Source organism: Periplaneta americana, chromosome 1 (genome assembly GCF_040183065.1).
Source record: "Periplaneta americana isolate PAMFEO1 chromosome 1, P.americana_PAMFEO1_priV1, whole genome shotgun sequence".
In the NCBI taxonomy this organism is placed as follows: Eukaryota; Metazoa; Arthropoda; class Insecta; order Blattodea; family Blattidae; genus Periplaneta; species Periplaneta americana.
In genome coordinates this window covers 99912224-99928731 of record NC_091117.1, presented here as the reverse complement: position 1 = coordinate 99928731, position 16508 = coordinate 99912224, and the positions used below count along the sequence as shown (strand labels likewise).

Below are 16508 nucleotides of genomic sequence, written 5' to 3'. Positions count from 1 at the left end.
TTTGGGCTCCTGACCTTGGGGATGAAAAGGCTGTACTTGCCCCTTTCCCCGCTTTCTGGTCAGTGGGGCTTGAACCCTTTCCTTTACCACGTTCATAATCTACCTGTCCGCTACATTCATAGTGTGTGGCGTCCGAACAATCCAGCGAAGTCAATAGATCTATTGTTTCCCCGAAGTCTCGGGGCCCTGCTACGATCAGATTATATCTGATGTTCTCTGGATACTGCGAAATCACAGTTTGGATCAGCTCTGAATCCGGTATTGGCGGATTTAGGCTTTTCCCTTTCTTAACAAGTTCAAGAAAATAGTCTATCATAGAGACGCCTCTTCCCGCGTCAAACCTGCTCTGATTAATTTCCTTCCTAATTCTTTGTTGTTGTCTTTGTCCCCAGTATCTCTCCGAAAATTTTTCTCTGAATTCCTCATATGTGACATTACCCCTAGGGCCACTAGCGCCCAGTTGAGTGGTCGGCTCTTTAGGCTCTTTCTTACAACAGTCATTTTTAGGTCATCCGGCACCCCTCTTACTCTGAAGTACGTTTCCAGCTCACTTATGTAATTATGTGGGTTTGAAAATTCAACCTCATCAAAAATAGGGTACCAATCTCATTCATAATGTGGGTGGGGTACTGAGGACTGCCTAAATATGCCTTGTCGTTTACATTTATTAACTCACTATGCACATCATCCCTTGAGGTCTGACATTCCTCACCAACACTATTGTTGACATGTCTTCTATTTATGTTACTATCTGATGCCGGGCTCTCACTTGTGCCCTCTTGTCTAGAAACTGCACGGTCCGAGCTGCTATGTCCGCTTAAATTTGCGGGACTACCCCCATTTAGTACGTCGTTTATTGAGTTTAGTTTACTCCTTAATTCTTCCAAACATTCGTTATCTGCCCTTTCCTTATTCTTTATGGCTTGCTTGAGACCGTCCACTTCCTGATCCATCTCACCTATTTTCTCTTCCACCGAATTCTGAATTTCCCAAACCTTCTCCACTATCGTTTCCTCAACTGCTGATTTTAGATCGCTATTCTCTTTCATAGTGCTATCTCTAACTCTGACTTCTAAATCCTTCATACTTTCTGACATCCTATCCATAGCTATCTTCAATTGGTTCTCAATTCCGATCCCATTCTCGGCTAATTTCCCCTCTAGCTTCTCTATTTTGTCTTCCATCTTGTTTCCTCTTTCTGCTAATTTTGCAATATGATCTCTAATCTCTCTCTAACTTTCCCCCAATCTATTTTCCATTTGTTTTATCTGTTCTCTACTTTCCCTCAGAATCTGCTCTCTACTTTCCCTTGAGTTATTTTCTAATTTAGTTTCCATTTGTTTTATTTGTTCTCTACTTTCCCTCAGAATCTGCTCTCTACTTTCCCTTGAGTTATTCTCTAATTTAGTTTCCATTTGTTTTATTTGATCTCTACTTTCTCTTGAGTTGTTGTCTAATTTAGTTTCCATTTGTTTTATTTGTTCTCTACTTTCCCTTGAATTATTTTCCATGAATTGTCTCATCTGCTCCCATAACTACTCTAGCGTCATTTCCCCTTTGCCACTCTCTCTCCTCTGTTGCTTTTCCGCCGTTCGCTCTCCCTCTATTTCCTGTCCTGCGTTATTCTCAACCTCCTCCCTAATTTCCATAATTTCCTCGTCCTTCCTTTGCTCCATAGTTCCCTTGTTTCTATTTCCTCTTCTTTCTCGTATTTTCCTAACTACCTTACTCCTATGGCTACGTAGTATCATCTATATGCTGCTCTGTCATCTATCCGACGCTCGCTTTCCCAATAATAGTCTAACTAGGCCTGTCTTTGCACTCTACTCACTTCCAACAAATTACGCAATACACTTGTTTCACTCTTTCCCCCAAAATATCACACACAATAGAAAAAAAATACATATATATATACCCAAAATATCACACCAGAAATTGAAACATATACACTTTATAATTATTCCCCCAAAATATCATATACATATATACACATTTATACATCCTCCCTTCATACTTGCCACCGCCTCTCTCTGGTGGTCTCCATGTTGCCTTCTGTGGTGTTGTCGTGATGTCTCGATGGCCTGGTTCTTTTCCCGCCTTCCAGCGTCGTTCCTCGGCAATGCAGGGCTGAACTGCTCCGTCCGGTCCTCCGCGTTGTTTGGTGCTGCGTTCGCACCCGGGGCCGGTCACTGGAACAGCTGTCTTCCTTCGAGCCCCGCGTTGGGAAGCGCCATTTGATGGTGGAGTGGTTATTGTGGACCTACGTTGGAAACCATTTGTGGGTGGATGCGTCTCGGTCGTGGTCCTCAATCAATCAATCGATGCGATGGATGATGCCCTCGCTCGCATCAGCCTGCTGGTCCACGGCTGTCAGCACTCGTCCGTCGAGTAGCGCGAATAGGGTAGGCAAATTTATTGTTGTTTTAAGTAGTGGGCGCCAGCCCACCCTATTTCGACGCTCGGTGTGGCGTGAGGTCTACTCAGGGTAACCGAGGTACAGTTGTGGTGTAGGATGATGTCGGGAATAATACCAAGCCGGCTACTTATATAAAAGGCAGTGTTGATTCCAAAAAAAACTATAAGTTTATTGTCGTATTCACTTGGTAAACCCTTGAGTATGTATTTCCGGCTGAACTTGTAATTCAATCGTTGGTCGCACTTCTGTATCGACTCTATGGGAGCGCTGAATATGCTCTGTCCAATGCTATAACTTCAATCCTTTGTTCAATACACTACGATCGAAGCTCCTAAACGTTGACGAGTAGTCTCATCGATGACAAAGTTCTATCTATCGAGTCTTCGCCGGAAGAAAGACTATTAGGTTGGGCCGCCGACACCAAAAAGCTCAGTGTGTGGGGCCATCGACACGAAAAGTTCGGCTCCGTATGTAGGGCCATCGACACGAAAAGAAGTAGTTATGCTCTCCGCGCCCCGTCACCCTTATTTATAAAAACCTATCCTACGCTAAAACTAACTATCCTATTGGCTAACAACTACGTCACTTAAGCGACCTAAAATCTATTCTCTATTGGTCCAAAGTGACCTCATAAGCTGAACCAAGATCTCTTCTCATTGGGCGCGAAATACGTCGCCTCTAAATTTAGACTTTGGACTTCCCACAACATCAAATTATTTAGTAGATTTTTCGAGAATCCCCGTTCTTTTGGAAAACCCCGCGCTTTGCAATAGCTTTCCCACGGGTCTTGTCCAACTTTCGGATTTTACGCTTGAAAGCGCCTGTATAAGAACCCCGCACAAGGTAGCCGTAAATCTGTCCGATTCTAAGTGACTCAGACGAACACCTGCGTGGGAAACAAATTCTAACCAAGTCGCTGGAACATTCCCGCGAATACAAGTAACTAATACGGAGATATCACTTTGCTATTAAATCGGTCTCTCCCTCTCCTAATTACTGCTTCATATAAGAATATGTGAAACAGAAATATAAATAATTGAATCTGGTTTAATAAAGCTAATTATTAGTATCACTAGCACGTAGAAGAAAAATCTGAGCAATTGTAACAAAAAATATTAGTTAATATGATCTGTGTATTACTCATGACGTAATAGAAAGTCAAGATGGCTTTCCCCCTGTGGGGGTAGGAACGGGGTGTAGTCGTGAACAAAATAGCACACTGGCTCGCAAAACTTTTATCTGATATACTGTACAGTTTTTCTCGTTCTTAAGTTGGTATTTTTGTACTCACTCTAGGACAGTAGTGTAGGCGGCAGGTAGTCTCCGTGCAGGTAACAAACCACCTCTCATCACAACAGAAAGGTTGAACCAAGCTACTTAGTAAACTTAAAGAGAATATGTTTACTTAGTTATCTAGTGATATAGATAAATTTAATAAACACGGCATTTTGTAGCTCCTCTTCATGCCACGGTTCTTTGAGTTACAATACGCCTATAGCTTATTTTTCTTTGGCTGTTGTCCAGGTAATAACACTACGTTAATAAAATTACATTGATTAAAGGTGGCACTAACAATCAATAGATTAATATTCTAAAAAATCGGGTAAATAATTTTATTAAGACAAATTTTTATGGGTATGTGTATAATTTAAAACTTGATTGTCAGTTATATCCCGTAGGATACAGCAGTTTAATTTATATTTTGCACACATAAAGAAAAGGTTTGCATATTACTCTCATATAGTAATGGAACGAAAATGTGGATGTAACAAACTAAAAAATAAGCAAAGCATATAGAAATAGCAAATGTCTGTGCTTTTAACACCAAACATTATATTGGAACCATATCGATACAACAAAGATGTGTAGATGGAGGAATTGCCCTGTTGAAAAAATATAATTATATCAGGTTGCAACATGCGCATGCTAGGTAGCATACAGTATTTTCCAGTATGTGGATATATTCCTGGGAAGTCAAATTCTCTTCCATTTTACACAGAGTTCCTCCTCATAGCCTGAAAATCCATCCTCAAACAGCGACAGAAATACGTCCACTGCATTGTGTTGATGTTACATATTCTGGTTGGAACCTTATGGACCCAACAGGACGAAATACCTAAATTGACCATGACTGACGTGTGAGAAAATATTTTTAATCTGAAAATATTACATTTTCCCATGGATATTCATAATATTCTTGTCAAAACACGATGTGATTTATTCTATGTTTCTGATCCAACATGGTATTTATATGTGCAGGGAAGATGAAAAATTTTCCTGGAATATTATATAGGCTAATACTCAAGAGAAATAAACAACATGTTTTAAACATTTCGGTGCAAAATAGACCCAATGTTTTATTTCTGTCAGTTACATATTCCGTTATTGCTCTAAAAGGTTGTCTTTGGTTCGATTAGCTAAGTCAGAGTCCAAATACTTCCCTTCCCAGGACGACATGTGGAGTGGGGTATGTAGACATATTGCCAACATAATATCTAACAAAGTTCACTTACACATTATTTCATAGGACAAAAGTTTTGCGAGCCAGTGTACCAGGGTGCTATGCTAAAAGTTTATTTTATTATTATTATTATTATTATTATTATTATTATTATTATTATTATTATTATTATTATTATTATTGTCACTACTATTATACATAGAGTCTACCACTAATCTATACTTTTAAAATACAAAGTTGAATAAAACCCAAGTAAGATATTGTGACTTTTAATTCAAAACAATAATGTTACTTTTTATTTACAACAATAATGACTTTCTATAACTGAGTTTAAACACTCCCGTCGACAATGGATATTCCACTCCACACAGCAACACAGTATTCGTTATTGCACTCCACAGACGACAATGACAATTCACTTGGATTATTGAGAATAGCAATGTACTCCTAATCTCAACTAATGTTCACAGAGCAGTATTTACAAAACAAAACTGTCAGTTCACAGTTCGTTTGCCTTGCCTAGTTCTTCTAGCTCATTCACTCAAGTTCACAGTATATTGAACCCAAGACTTCCAGAGACAGTCCACTGAACTTCGAACTCAAGACTTTCAGATAAAGTTCACTGCACACCGAACTCAAGACTTCCGGATATGCCGCACTCACCTGGTCGCTGCCACAGTTGCGGATCCACTCAAGTCGAACTCCGGTCTCGAAGGCTGGCTTCCTTGATAGCTCATGGCTGCTTCACAAACTGACTGGCTTGCTGTCCAAACTGAACTGAACTCGCTGTGCCGCTCTGCTCTTCTATTTATTGCTAAATCACACTTTCTCGTTCCTTCGATTTCAAGAACAATCTCGTTACAACAATCGGTCCGCGTGGCTTGTGAACTTTCTGAGCCTCCCCACTCGGAATCCAGACGTTCCCCTTATGTCCGTCCTCTCCAATCCGTGCCGGCCAGTCTTCCTTCCCCTTCGCCGCGCCCAGTGCACGCCGACTTGTGGTTCAGCGTTTCGCAGCTTTGCTCTCTCCCCCGCGCCTTCTTTCTCCCTGCGCGCCCTCCCTTCTGCTGGACGCGTGCTCGAATCCCAAGACAATGATAAGTTTCTGGCATGGTTGCCACAATATTTATTATTTTTAAATGTAAAAATAAAGAAGCAGGGTGCTCCCAGGTTGCAGAAAAAAGTATCAAGTGGCACCCTGGCACAATTACACCCCTGATTACAAACATTTCTCATTTCTGAAGTATTACAATCTGACAAATATTTTTTAAATATTTTAACAACAATTTTGTACCTATGAGATTGTTTATGAAAATATAATTAAAAGCTAGAAACACACATAATACACTTTTAGTCGTTATAGGCATAAATATATAAAATGAAATAATTACCCATTATTTGTTAATGAATATAAATTTATACTAAAAAAATAGTGAAGCAATATTTATATTGTGCGCGATATTGGTTCTTTTCCGTACCTTTCTGAAATTGGGAAATATGTTTTCTTTTATAAGACGAGATATAGGTCTACGTCAATAGATTTAATATTGTACAATACACACTTTATCTTATATATAGGAGAATGATACAGTTCAGCAATATATTAATAAAATTAATATTCTGAAGCTTAAATTGAATATATGTTTTACAGGTGTTGTTTTCATCGTACATCCAGAAAACAAATCGTTTCAACAAATGTGCAGATCGAGCTCTTCTAGTAACAGACAGCGCTATCTATAAGCTGGAAACCAAGAAATTCAAAGCCATGAAGAAAGGATCACCAATTCATGAGGTATATAGTATTTTTATTTAATGTATGTTGTAAATGTGGTATGCAGCAACCAGATTTATAATTACGGAAACAAGATAGGTCTGCTTCACTTGATGAGCCTAAGTTTTATGAGAAGAAGCACCTGCGATTATGTATCACGTTTGTTACCTACAGAGACTCTCAGTCACATATCATGCAAGCAGCAACAACTGCCCACCGACCAACTCCCAACATTCCAGTTCATTATCTCCGCATATATTCAACTATCATAGAACTTGATTAACAAAAGTATGCACATAATTTCAAAGTGACTTCCATTTGCATGTAAGAATTCCTGACGTTTTCTGATAAGTTATAATTCACATGCAAAAGTTCTGCTTTTGGAATTCGTTATATTGTCTTTCAGTTCATCCATAGTAGTGGTAACCAACTCAGCTGCTCTTACGAAGTACTGTGTGCGCTCACGTGCAAAAAAGAGCAGTGGTGGTATTGCAAGCATTGGGATGATCTGTTCTCACATACTGCTTGTCTGGAGCAAAAAGTGCTCTTGCACAAAGAGCACTAGTTGGTCACCACTGATCTAGAGTGTGATGGTTATATCTTTAGACTCTTATTATTTAGGGTTCCCCACAAATGAAAGTTGCACATGGTAAGATTCGGAGAAAGTGTGGGGTATAACCTCTAGAAATTATTCTGTCATCTAAAACCTTTCTGTTATCGACTAAGACTCACTGGCACTATTTCTGCAAAGTACATTTATGTCCATTTACTATATTTTCATAAAATATGAGCCCTATTATTCATATTGCAGTTATAGCATACGACACACTAGTTCTTTCATCATGAAGGGGAAATTCGTGAATTAATCGGGAATTTTCTGTGCTCCAGTGTCTATAGTTTTGTGAACAAACAGAACCATGCAAATTAAACCAAGCCTCATCTGAGAAAATGATTAAATACTGATCAATAATACCATCTGCAATATTCTGCAAACCCAATTAGAGAAAATCACATGACTTACATTGTCATGTGATTGTAATTTGTGTACTATTGTCATCTTTATAAGACTTCAATTTTAGCTCTAAGGGCTGAGCTTCTTAAACTTCTACTTCCTGTGAAACACGACATAGAGTTTCCTTTGGAGAATACTCTGATTCTCCAATTTCATTAAAGTCTTTCTTCCTTTAGAGCACATCTTTTTGCTTAAGATTTCTGTCATTTTGAGCCTATTTTCCTAAATTAAGAATAATTTTTCTTATAGTATCTGTGTGTGAAACCAGAATGCCAGGGAATTGCTCTACAAATTACCTACACATTTCTCTCAAGACTCTGTTTTCATACAAGTGTCATATGCAAAAATTTACTGTTCTGGTGTTAACTTGTGGGCTGGTGTTTAAATAAATTAATTTTAATTCACACACAATAATATTAAAGACACCTACACATGGAGTGCTATTGTCAATGCACTGTAGCCCAAACACACTGACTGATAAGACTGACTTCATACTTATTATGCATTGAGTGGGGAGATAACGGACCAAGAATGCCAAGAGTTGATCTGTCGGCAGCTCTTGCCTCTTGTTTGCATGGAGCCAGCCAATACCTGATTGAGATTCTCTGTATAAGGTTTATGCATAATGTTCCATAATTTTTTGTCAGAAACAAATGTCTTGTATTCACTGTTTTATTGAATTCTGGTAACTTTTAAAAATTTCATACATACTCGTATCAATACATGTGTACGCATGTTTCTGCATTCGTGAGTACATGTATACATGTGAGTGTCTCTCCTCATGAATAGTCGATATACAATTTTCCTAGCATTGGTAAGTATTCTGATTCTCATGAATTGACTTCAAGCATCCTCCTCTTAGAGTGATACACTGAAATTTAGGCCTTCTGCCCACAGAGCTACTTAACTGTGATCAGACTGGTTATTATTGGTTACTCAGGAAAAGACGAGCAGAAGGAATGTGACCTTCATGACTCTGGGTGTTGATTATGATAAACATCACTCAAATAAACATCCCAGTAGCCAGGTTCTAAGCTCCAGATTCTTAGGTTTGAACCTATTTTGTTGCTATCTTGTTACTTTCGAAATATCACTTTTTTCGTTTTATGTTAACATGTTAACATGTTAAATTTCATAGGGCCTAAATATACCTACCTAGTTCGTAGGTTAGTAGTCACTTATGGGCGTGTGAAAAAATGCAGTTGATGCATAGTGCAAATGGGTCATATAAACGGAAACTCAAAAAAGAGAAAGAAAAAAAGTTTTCGAGAGTGCTTCAGAAAGTTCCAAAGGCGTCTATAAAAAAATTAATAATAATAATAATAATAATAATAATAATAATAATAATAATAATAATAATAATAATAGACCTAAATACTTTTGTATTTTCTGCTATGCTATTATTTTAATTTTAATATTGAGTATTTAGCAGTAGTGGTAGTGGTAGTGGTAGTGGTAGTCACATAACACTTAGTCATTAATAAATAATAGTAATAATGAGGGGGCCCTAAAACTACACTAGCCTAGGGGCCCAAAATTTGTAAATACCCCCCTGACATGGATAGACATATTGTATTTATAGACAGGGCTGGGCAAAATACTGACATCCAAGTATTTCAAATACAAATACAAAATACTTCAAAGAATAGTATTTGTAATATAAATACAAAATACTTTTAAAAAATTAACCAAAATACATTTGTATTTCAAATACTCGATACAATATATAAAGAAATAAGAATATTACTGAAAATCTAAGTATTTTTACCTCGAAGTTTTATATAAACACTGTAACTGAACATTCTTCCTTTTCCCAGTCAGCAATGAAATTATGCTACATATGAATATTAACTGCTTCCTTAAAAAAAAAACACTTTCTCAAGAATTTATCAGATAAGGATCCCCTTGCTTGTGAATGAATAAATCCTGCAAAACAGAACAATCTTTCTACAGGCGCAGAGGAACACAAACTTGTATTATACTTTATAAAAGCTTGTTTCACTGTTGCGTAATTCTCTAGAGTGCACAAGGTTGTCCCTTTGCCATTGAAGAATTGTAAGAGCTCATACTCTGCAGTAGACAAGTTCTTTTCTTTTTGCTTTTCAAAATCTGTTGTACTTGAGTTGAAAACATAAGAATTGTTTTCATCGTCTTCATAATCTGAATTGACTGGAGCTGTAGCAGAGAACTGCCCAGCTGATTTCACGCACATATTCTATGTCCTCTTCTTATCATTTGGTGAGGCAGTGTCAGGTAGCCATCCATCTCAAGATATTGAGACGCACTAGCCTAGCGCTGGTTAGAGAACAGATTAAACATCTCCGGTTCGAGCTGTCAGTAATCGACCAAAAACTGTTAGAATCCTGCCTGGCTCTCTCGAGTAGACTTTCACCCGTGGATTGGGACAGGGTGGATCAGTCCTCGTTCACACAAGGCATGGCATCTCTTCTGCGATGCACGAAATGACACACCAAGAAATTCGAAGGCCTAATCAAATCTACAGGGTCAGTACCGCCATTAGAGACCAGTCGCATCATAATCAACCTCACGACCAGCAGCTAGATGAGGCCACCACATCAGTACTTGCCAGGGGTCTCAACTTCACTCCCGCTCCAAAGAAAATTCCGGTCGCAGACATCATTAGCAGTATTGAAGGCGCCATCCACCAGCTCCCACCAGACAGCGCGGAAGAAATACGCCGAGAAGTTGCCAGGGCTGTTACCAAGGCCACCATTCCTAAGCCCAACATCAGCCGAGAGGAGAATAGAGCCTTGCAGATGTTTGGGAAGAACGACAACTTAGTCGAGTTCGGGAGTTTCCAACGAGTTCGGGAAGGAAACTTCAATGAATATTTCAGGACATCTGATATAATTTCTGAGGATTTGGGTCTCCTAGACGCATTCCATAATGCTGAAATTTAGCAAATGTTGGGTGATGGATCCTTGATGCTGTTGGGGATTTCTTTATGGCATTAAGGAAATCAGTTGTGGCAAGAAAATTAAGTGTATGGCTAGCACATCTGAAATGGGTAGGCTAATATGACAAAAATTCGTTCTTCAAATCCAAATCCAAAACTTGGACAAGAAGAAGAAGAAGAAGAAAGTATTTTGAGTATTTGAAATACAAAATACATCAATTTTATGTATTTAAATAGAAAATACTTTCGAAAATCCTTACAAATTACAAAATACAAATGTATTTCAAATACTGCCCAGCCCTGTTTATAGATCATATTAAGGCAGAGTTAAAAGAGAAAAATTACCTACAATTCTACATAATGATGGAGTACTGAAACAAGTTATTAACAGCATATGTTAAAACAATATGTTAATCATGTCAAAAGTATGGATAAAACACTCATATCAAAACAAATCCTGCAGTATGCTCCTCGTACTGAAATACGTAGGGCATTCGGAAATGATTTAGAATAGTAGTTTTTTAACAACTTAGGTACTCATTATGCAACATGGTTCAACACATATGGGATCTTTCAGTATACTCTCTATCGACGTCAACACTGTTGCTATCTTCCTAGTAACTTCATAATAGCATTGTAGTTTGCTGGTGTAATAATGTAATAGGCTGAAGGTACAGTGCTGTATAATATAATAGACTATTAATATGTATTAATATTGGTAATTAGTTCCAGGAGACATTTCATTATCGCCATATGAATCATCAGGCTACTTTATAGACTTAGTGTTATAATAATGGATATTTTAATAGAAGTCTTTTTTTTTGGGGGGGGGGGGTGGTAAAAACCGAGAAATTCCTAAATAGGAGATTTAAAATCCTAAAAGGTAGGTTGAAAAATTTTACTTTATTAAAACCTAAAAATCCGGGGCTTGATTATTAGGCTACTCATGCCGAAAACATTAGTGACAATATGTGTATGAAAGTTAAAGGATACTAATTATTTTAATAAACTAACTATTAATAATTCAGAAATCTAATACGAATTATAATTAACTTAATTTTCCACTTTCAAAGCACAGAAGCAATGATCAGCAACGTAAGTCCTCATGTTTATTAATGAATAGTATCACGATTGCAATATATAGACAAACTGAGTGAGGTGGCTCAGGGGTAAGTAATGCACTAGACTTGCATTTGGGAGGTCCCAGGTTCAAACCCCATTGCCGGCCAATCTGATAGGTTTTTCATGGTTTCCCTCAGTCACAAAGGCAAATGCTGAATTGGAAAAATATAGGTATACTGTGATTCATCACTGCCTTGTTCACCATTATTATTGTAATAATCATTAAAAATTGAAATCAGTTAAAATGAATACAAGCCATAGAATACATGACAATAGAAACAGAATCACAACAGTAGTTAATGGCATACTGGTATACCCATAGACAAATAAATAGAGGTATACCCACGTTATGACCCAGATGTTAAAGTTTGTATAAATAAACCTAACAAAAGATGTAAGCATTCATATTACTAAAGACTTCCTCTGCCATTTCATCTTGCACTCTTCTTCTCGTGGTAGCAATCAATAGTTACTAAAGTCACGAACTGATTGTTGACTGATGTTTTGCACATGACAATAAACAAACGTGACAGGATTTCACTAACTTCCGTACCATCTAGCTTGCAAGTCACTATTTAATGAGACCATACCCCCAACGAACCCTTGATAATATAAAAATACAATATAAAAAGAATATTTAACTATGGGTTAAGTTAGAGAAGAAAAATGATTGAGTGTACATTTTTAATAATTGCTGAAAAAAATTCCAAGTTCTAAATGGTCCCATATGTTGTCAAGACACAGAAAAAGTAAATGATATTATAAAATCTGTTTTCATTCTGCACAGCTACTGTGTATCCGCAAAAGTAAAGATGTTCAGTACACTTCAAAATACCAGTAATTGTTCAGTCTTGAGCCTATGTATTGAGAAATGATTTAGCTATTTTGTTAATCCACGTACATCACTTCCATGGCAATGGAATCACTATGTAACATAACATATTATGCAGTGTTTTACAGAACTTTATTACTGCCATAATATCAATGTAAGAAATATATGCTGTCGTGCGCTGGTCTCCATTGACGTCCCTCCGCCTTGTTGTTGAAGTGTAGAGAGGGGAAATGGGAGTGACAGGACAAGAAAACTTGTAGCTTGTGGATGGAGTGATGATACGGATGATGATGAAGATAAAGAAAGACTGTTTTAAATAACATTCGTTTATTGAAAAATAACTAGAAAAGTATTAAATGTTTTTTCCCCAGTTCTGTGGTAGGGCAAACGGGAGAGTTATGATAGAAATTGATAATTTTGAAATTCGTCCTAAGGCTTCGATGCGGGGAGAGTTATGATGGATGATAGTAAAGTAAGAGTTGTGCGGGAGGGAAGGAGGGGTAACGGGAGTGCCTGGAGAAAATCGGCTTGCTCTGATGTAGGTTGTTGGGGGGAGAGGGGCAGAATAACGAGAGAGATTAAAATCGGGTACATGGTTAGTTCTCTTGATCGAGGGATCTAACATGCCGTACCTCGTGACTTTCCAACGTTGAGAACAAGCTCCTTGAAGTCGAGGGATCGGACACACTGTAGTATGCTTCAGGATAGGGGAAATGGTAAGCCTCAAGTGTCAGAGGATCAACAAAACATATTCACGACTTACCGACTCTAGAGGGAGTTGAGAAGTTAGGGTCGATCAAGTCGGGGTGAATATGGGGGGAAATAAGTCGAGACTGTTATAAGGGTGAGAGGTAAGGAAGGAGATGTGAGTGCTTCCAGACTGTGGAAGCAACTAGCTTCTCTCGGTTCTGGCACCATGTTTTATAGGTGGATTCTCCCCATCACGTGACTAGTGACATCATGCCGGTCTGTCGAGTGGGGAGGAAACTATCCATGCCAGCGCCCCCTTGCAGACTAAACTGAACTGGCAGGGTGCTGCAATATCGGCAGGGAAAAAGTAGCTTGGCCAGTAGCAAGTGTTTCTTCTTACTGGCGAGGATGGAAGGCAGGGGTAGAATGAACGTCTTCTCTCTAAGACTTACCATGAGGAGTGCAAACTAGAGAATAAGTGAGTCGAGGTAGACTCACAAGGAGCATAAATGAAGGAATCACAGTAATGCAATTAAACAATTCTCAACATACAGTACATGTTATGTTTACTGTTTTCTCAATCTGTTCCAATCTTCTGCTATTATATCATTCCGTGAATACTGTCATCATATAATTCTATGAACATGAGTGTGTATCTATCCATCCTAAGAATTTCATATTAAATACTTGCTCAATTCATGTTGACAACGTTTCCTTGAGTTTGCTACTAGTAGACCGAGTCACAAGTGACCAATCACAGACACATCGTAAACCAATTACTATCAAGTAGCACTGTGAACAAACTCCAATTTTAAATACATTAGTAGTGATACACAAGCTACTGTAGGGTAATTTCAATTTCATTTATATCACTTTTGAGTCTTCTCTGAGTACCTCAGTGAGCGAAAGTCCCAATAGATCATGAACTATCTCCGACATTACCTGCAGTGCACCATGGGAGGTGAATCTATGTTTCAGCTAGATGACGACGACAGCGATGATAATGATATGGTGCTGTGCGGATAAGGAAAATTGGAATTCCCCCTGAAAATCTACCTCAAACACTGTCTTTGCATAACATAAATTTCACTTTGACTAGCCAGGATTTGTATGCAGTTCTCCAGTGTGAAAAGCTGACATTCTATAGAGTATTCGAACCTTAAATTGCAGTAGAGTAGAGAATGGAATCTATTCGTCTCTTTCCTTCTCATGAATTTTACCATAAGCGCTATCCTTTTCTAATCAAACGAGGTTGCCACATTTCCATAAAATATACAGTAATCGATAAAAACACGTGAATATATAGTTATGTACAGAATTTGAAGCTGCATCTGTTGGCGTGAATGAAAAATGTCTTACATAGTAATTAAGGGTTAAAATGTCAATATAATGAAAATTTACCCCACATGCAAAATCTTCGGTGCACAAAACACAACACGTCATAAATCCTATATTAAATCCGTTAGAAACTTTTTCTTTTTACTCTTGGTAAAGAAACATTCACTCTCCACGTACGTAAGTTTCAATCTACACTTGAATGATAAGAAAATGCAGAATGTCACTTTTTTTTCAGTCATAATCACAAATTTTACGCGAAAACCCTGTTTTAGTTCCTTCCTTATAGCATATATTATTTGCTCAGAATAACCTGTCTCTTTAGCAGTTTCTCTAATCGAGCTACTCACATTCATTGTCTTTAAAAAAATAATCCAGGACGTTCATAACAATGCTGCGTTTCTTCCCCCTAAGCTTACCTATGGAATGTTTCTTCTTAATTTGAGAATCCATTTTGCACCTATAATTTACACAGATGAATCTTGGGTAAATGGATTTAACTTTAATTTTTATACATCTTGATTACACAACTTTTAACACTATATCACTTAATTTTTAGATATTTAATGTGTAGTTGTGACGTTGCGCTTAAGCCACTCTTGCACACACTCTTCTGCAGTTGAAGTCGCAACAATACACTCCATAAGCGCTGTACTGCAATTTAAGATCCGAATACTATATAGCTTAGTGCACTCAGATGAGCTGAAACTGATCACAGCTTGCATATTTGCTATTCTCTGTTGCTGCAGTTGAAAAATCGCTGTTGCAGAAATGTATTGTGATGCATGCATTGCAACTGATAAATCACTTGTTCGTCTGTAGCATCGCTATGGATTTCATTGAAATCACTTGCACGGTCTTTGCTCCATGCCAAAGCAAAATGACGCTGATATTGTAATTGGGTACATCCTATCAAGCCAAATATTACTAGAAGGACAATTTGTACCAATTATTCAAAGACTTAAATTACGGCCACTATACATAAAGAGCTTTTTTTTTCTGTCAGTGTGAAGCACACTATTTATGAGACCATTGTCATCGTTTGATTCTTGGTCAGACATGTTTATCGACACTATTGTAAACAATACTGCCAGACAATGCACACACTACACTTGATTGTGGCTAACCTGCAAATGAAAGATCGCTAGTACATCTTGTCACTACAAAAATTGATCTGGATGCTTCTTTTTAATCACTGCGATTATGTAGTCGCCTGTTTGTGTATTCGCATTGTCTTGGCTTGACTTTATGAGAACTGGATGGCACACTTTGGTCCATTATGCTTCCTATATATGTATATGTGATGATTGTCCAAGTCCAACAGGTGGCCTAGATGGCATTCATGTGTCAGACATTCATAGGTGGGCCAATCTGGCTCAGCCCCTGATAGAACCAGGTCTCTCTTCGTGGACGAATAGTCTGATAAGCCCTAGGGACCCAGAGTCCCAAGCCCTTCCTGAAGAGCCTGCCACAGCTCCTGATAGAGCCAGGTACCATTCGCTCACAATTAACCTAATAAGCCCCAGGGACTCAGAATCCCAAACCCTTTCTGTATCAGCATGGGAAACTTGTACTACTCCCCAGCCTATTTTTACTGTTACAGATGATAGGTAAAATGAAAGGGAAGTGGAGAGTGTTGGTGGAATGATAGCGGGAAAGAAGAGTACCCAAAGAAAATCTCTCTGCAACATCAGCTTTGTCCACCGTAAATTCCATCATAACCTAGCTGGGGATCGAACCCAATCCATAGCACTTGAATCACAGATGTGATGTGCATGGTGCACACATACTCTAATTCTCCTCTTGTTTAACAGAGGAGGATAGAAGAAGTAATATGTTTATCTTCACTTTAACTGTCATTCAGTGCTAGGTTCGAAATCATACTTGTGCAGTTATGTTTTAGCTTAAAATATGGAAATATTTTTTCCCTTTTCACATTTTCTCTCTCCTAA

At 38.1% G+C, this 16508-nt stretch overlaps 1 protein-coding gene across 2 annotated transcripts in view; it reads left to right on the top strand.

The window, feature by feature from the left end:
- The window catches only part of Myo31DF (Unconventional myosin ID), a 125265-nt gene that overhangs the window by 98500 nt on the left and 10257 nt on the right, over positions 1-16508 (top strand). For both annotated transcript variants that reach the window (XM_069824855.1, XM_069824846.1), the window contains one exon: positions 6529-6669. In XM_069824855.1, coding sequence (XP_069680956.1) covers positions 6529-6669 — 141 coding nt within the window. The remainder of the gene's footprint in view (positions 1-6528; positions 6670-16508) is intronic.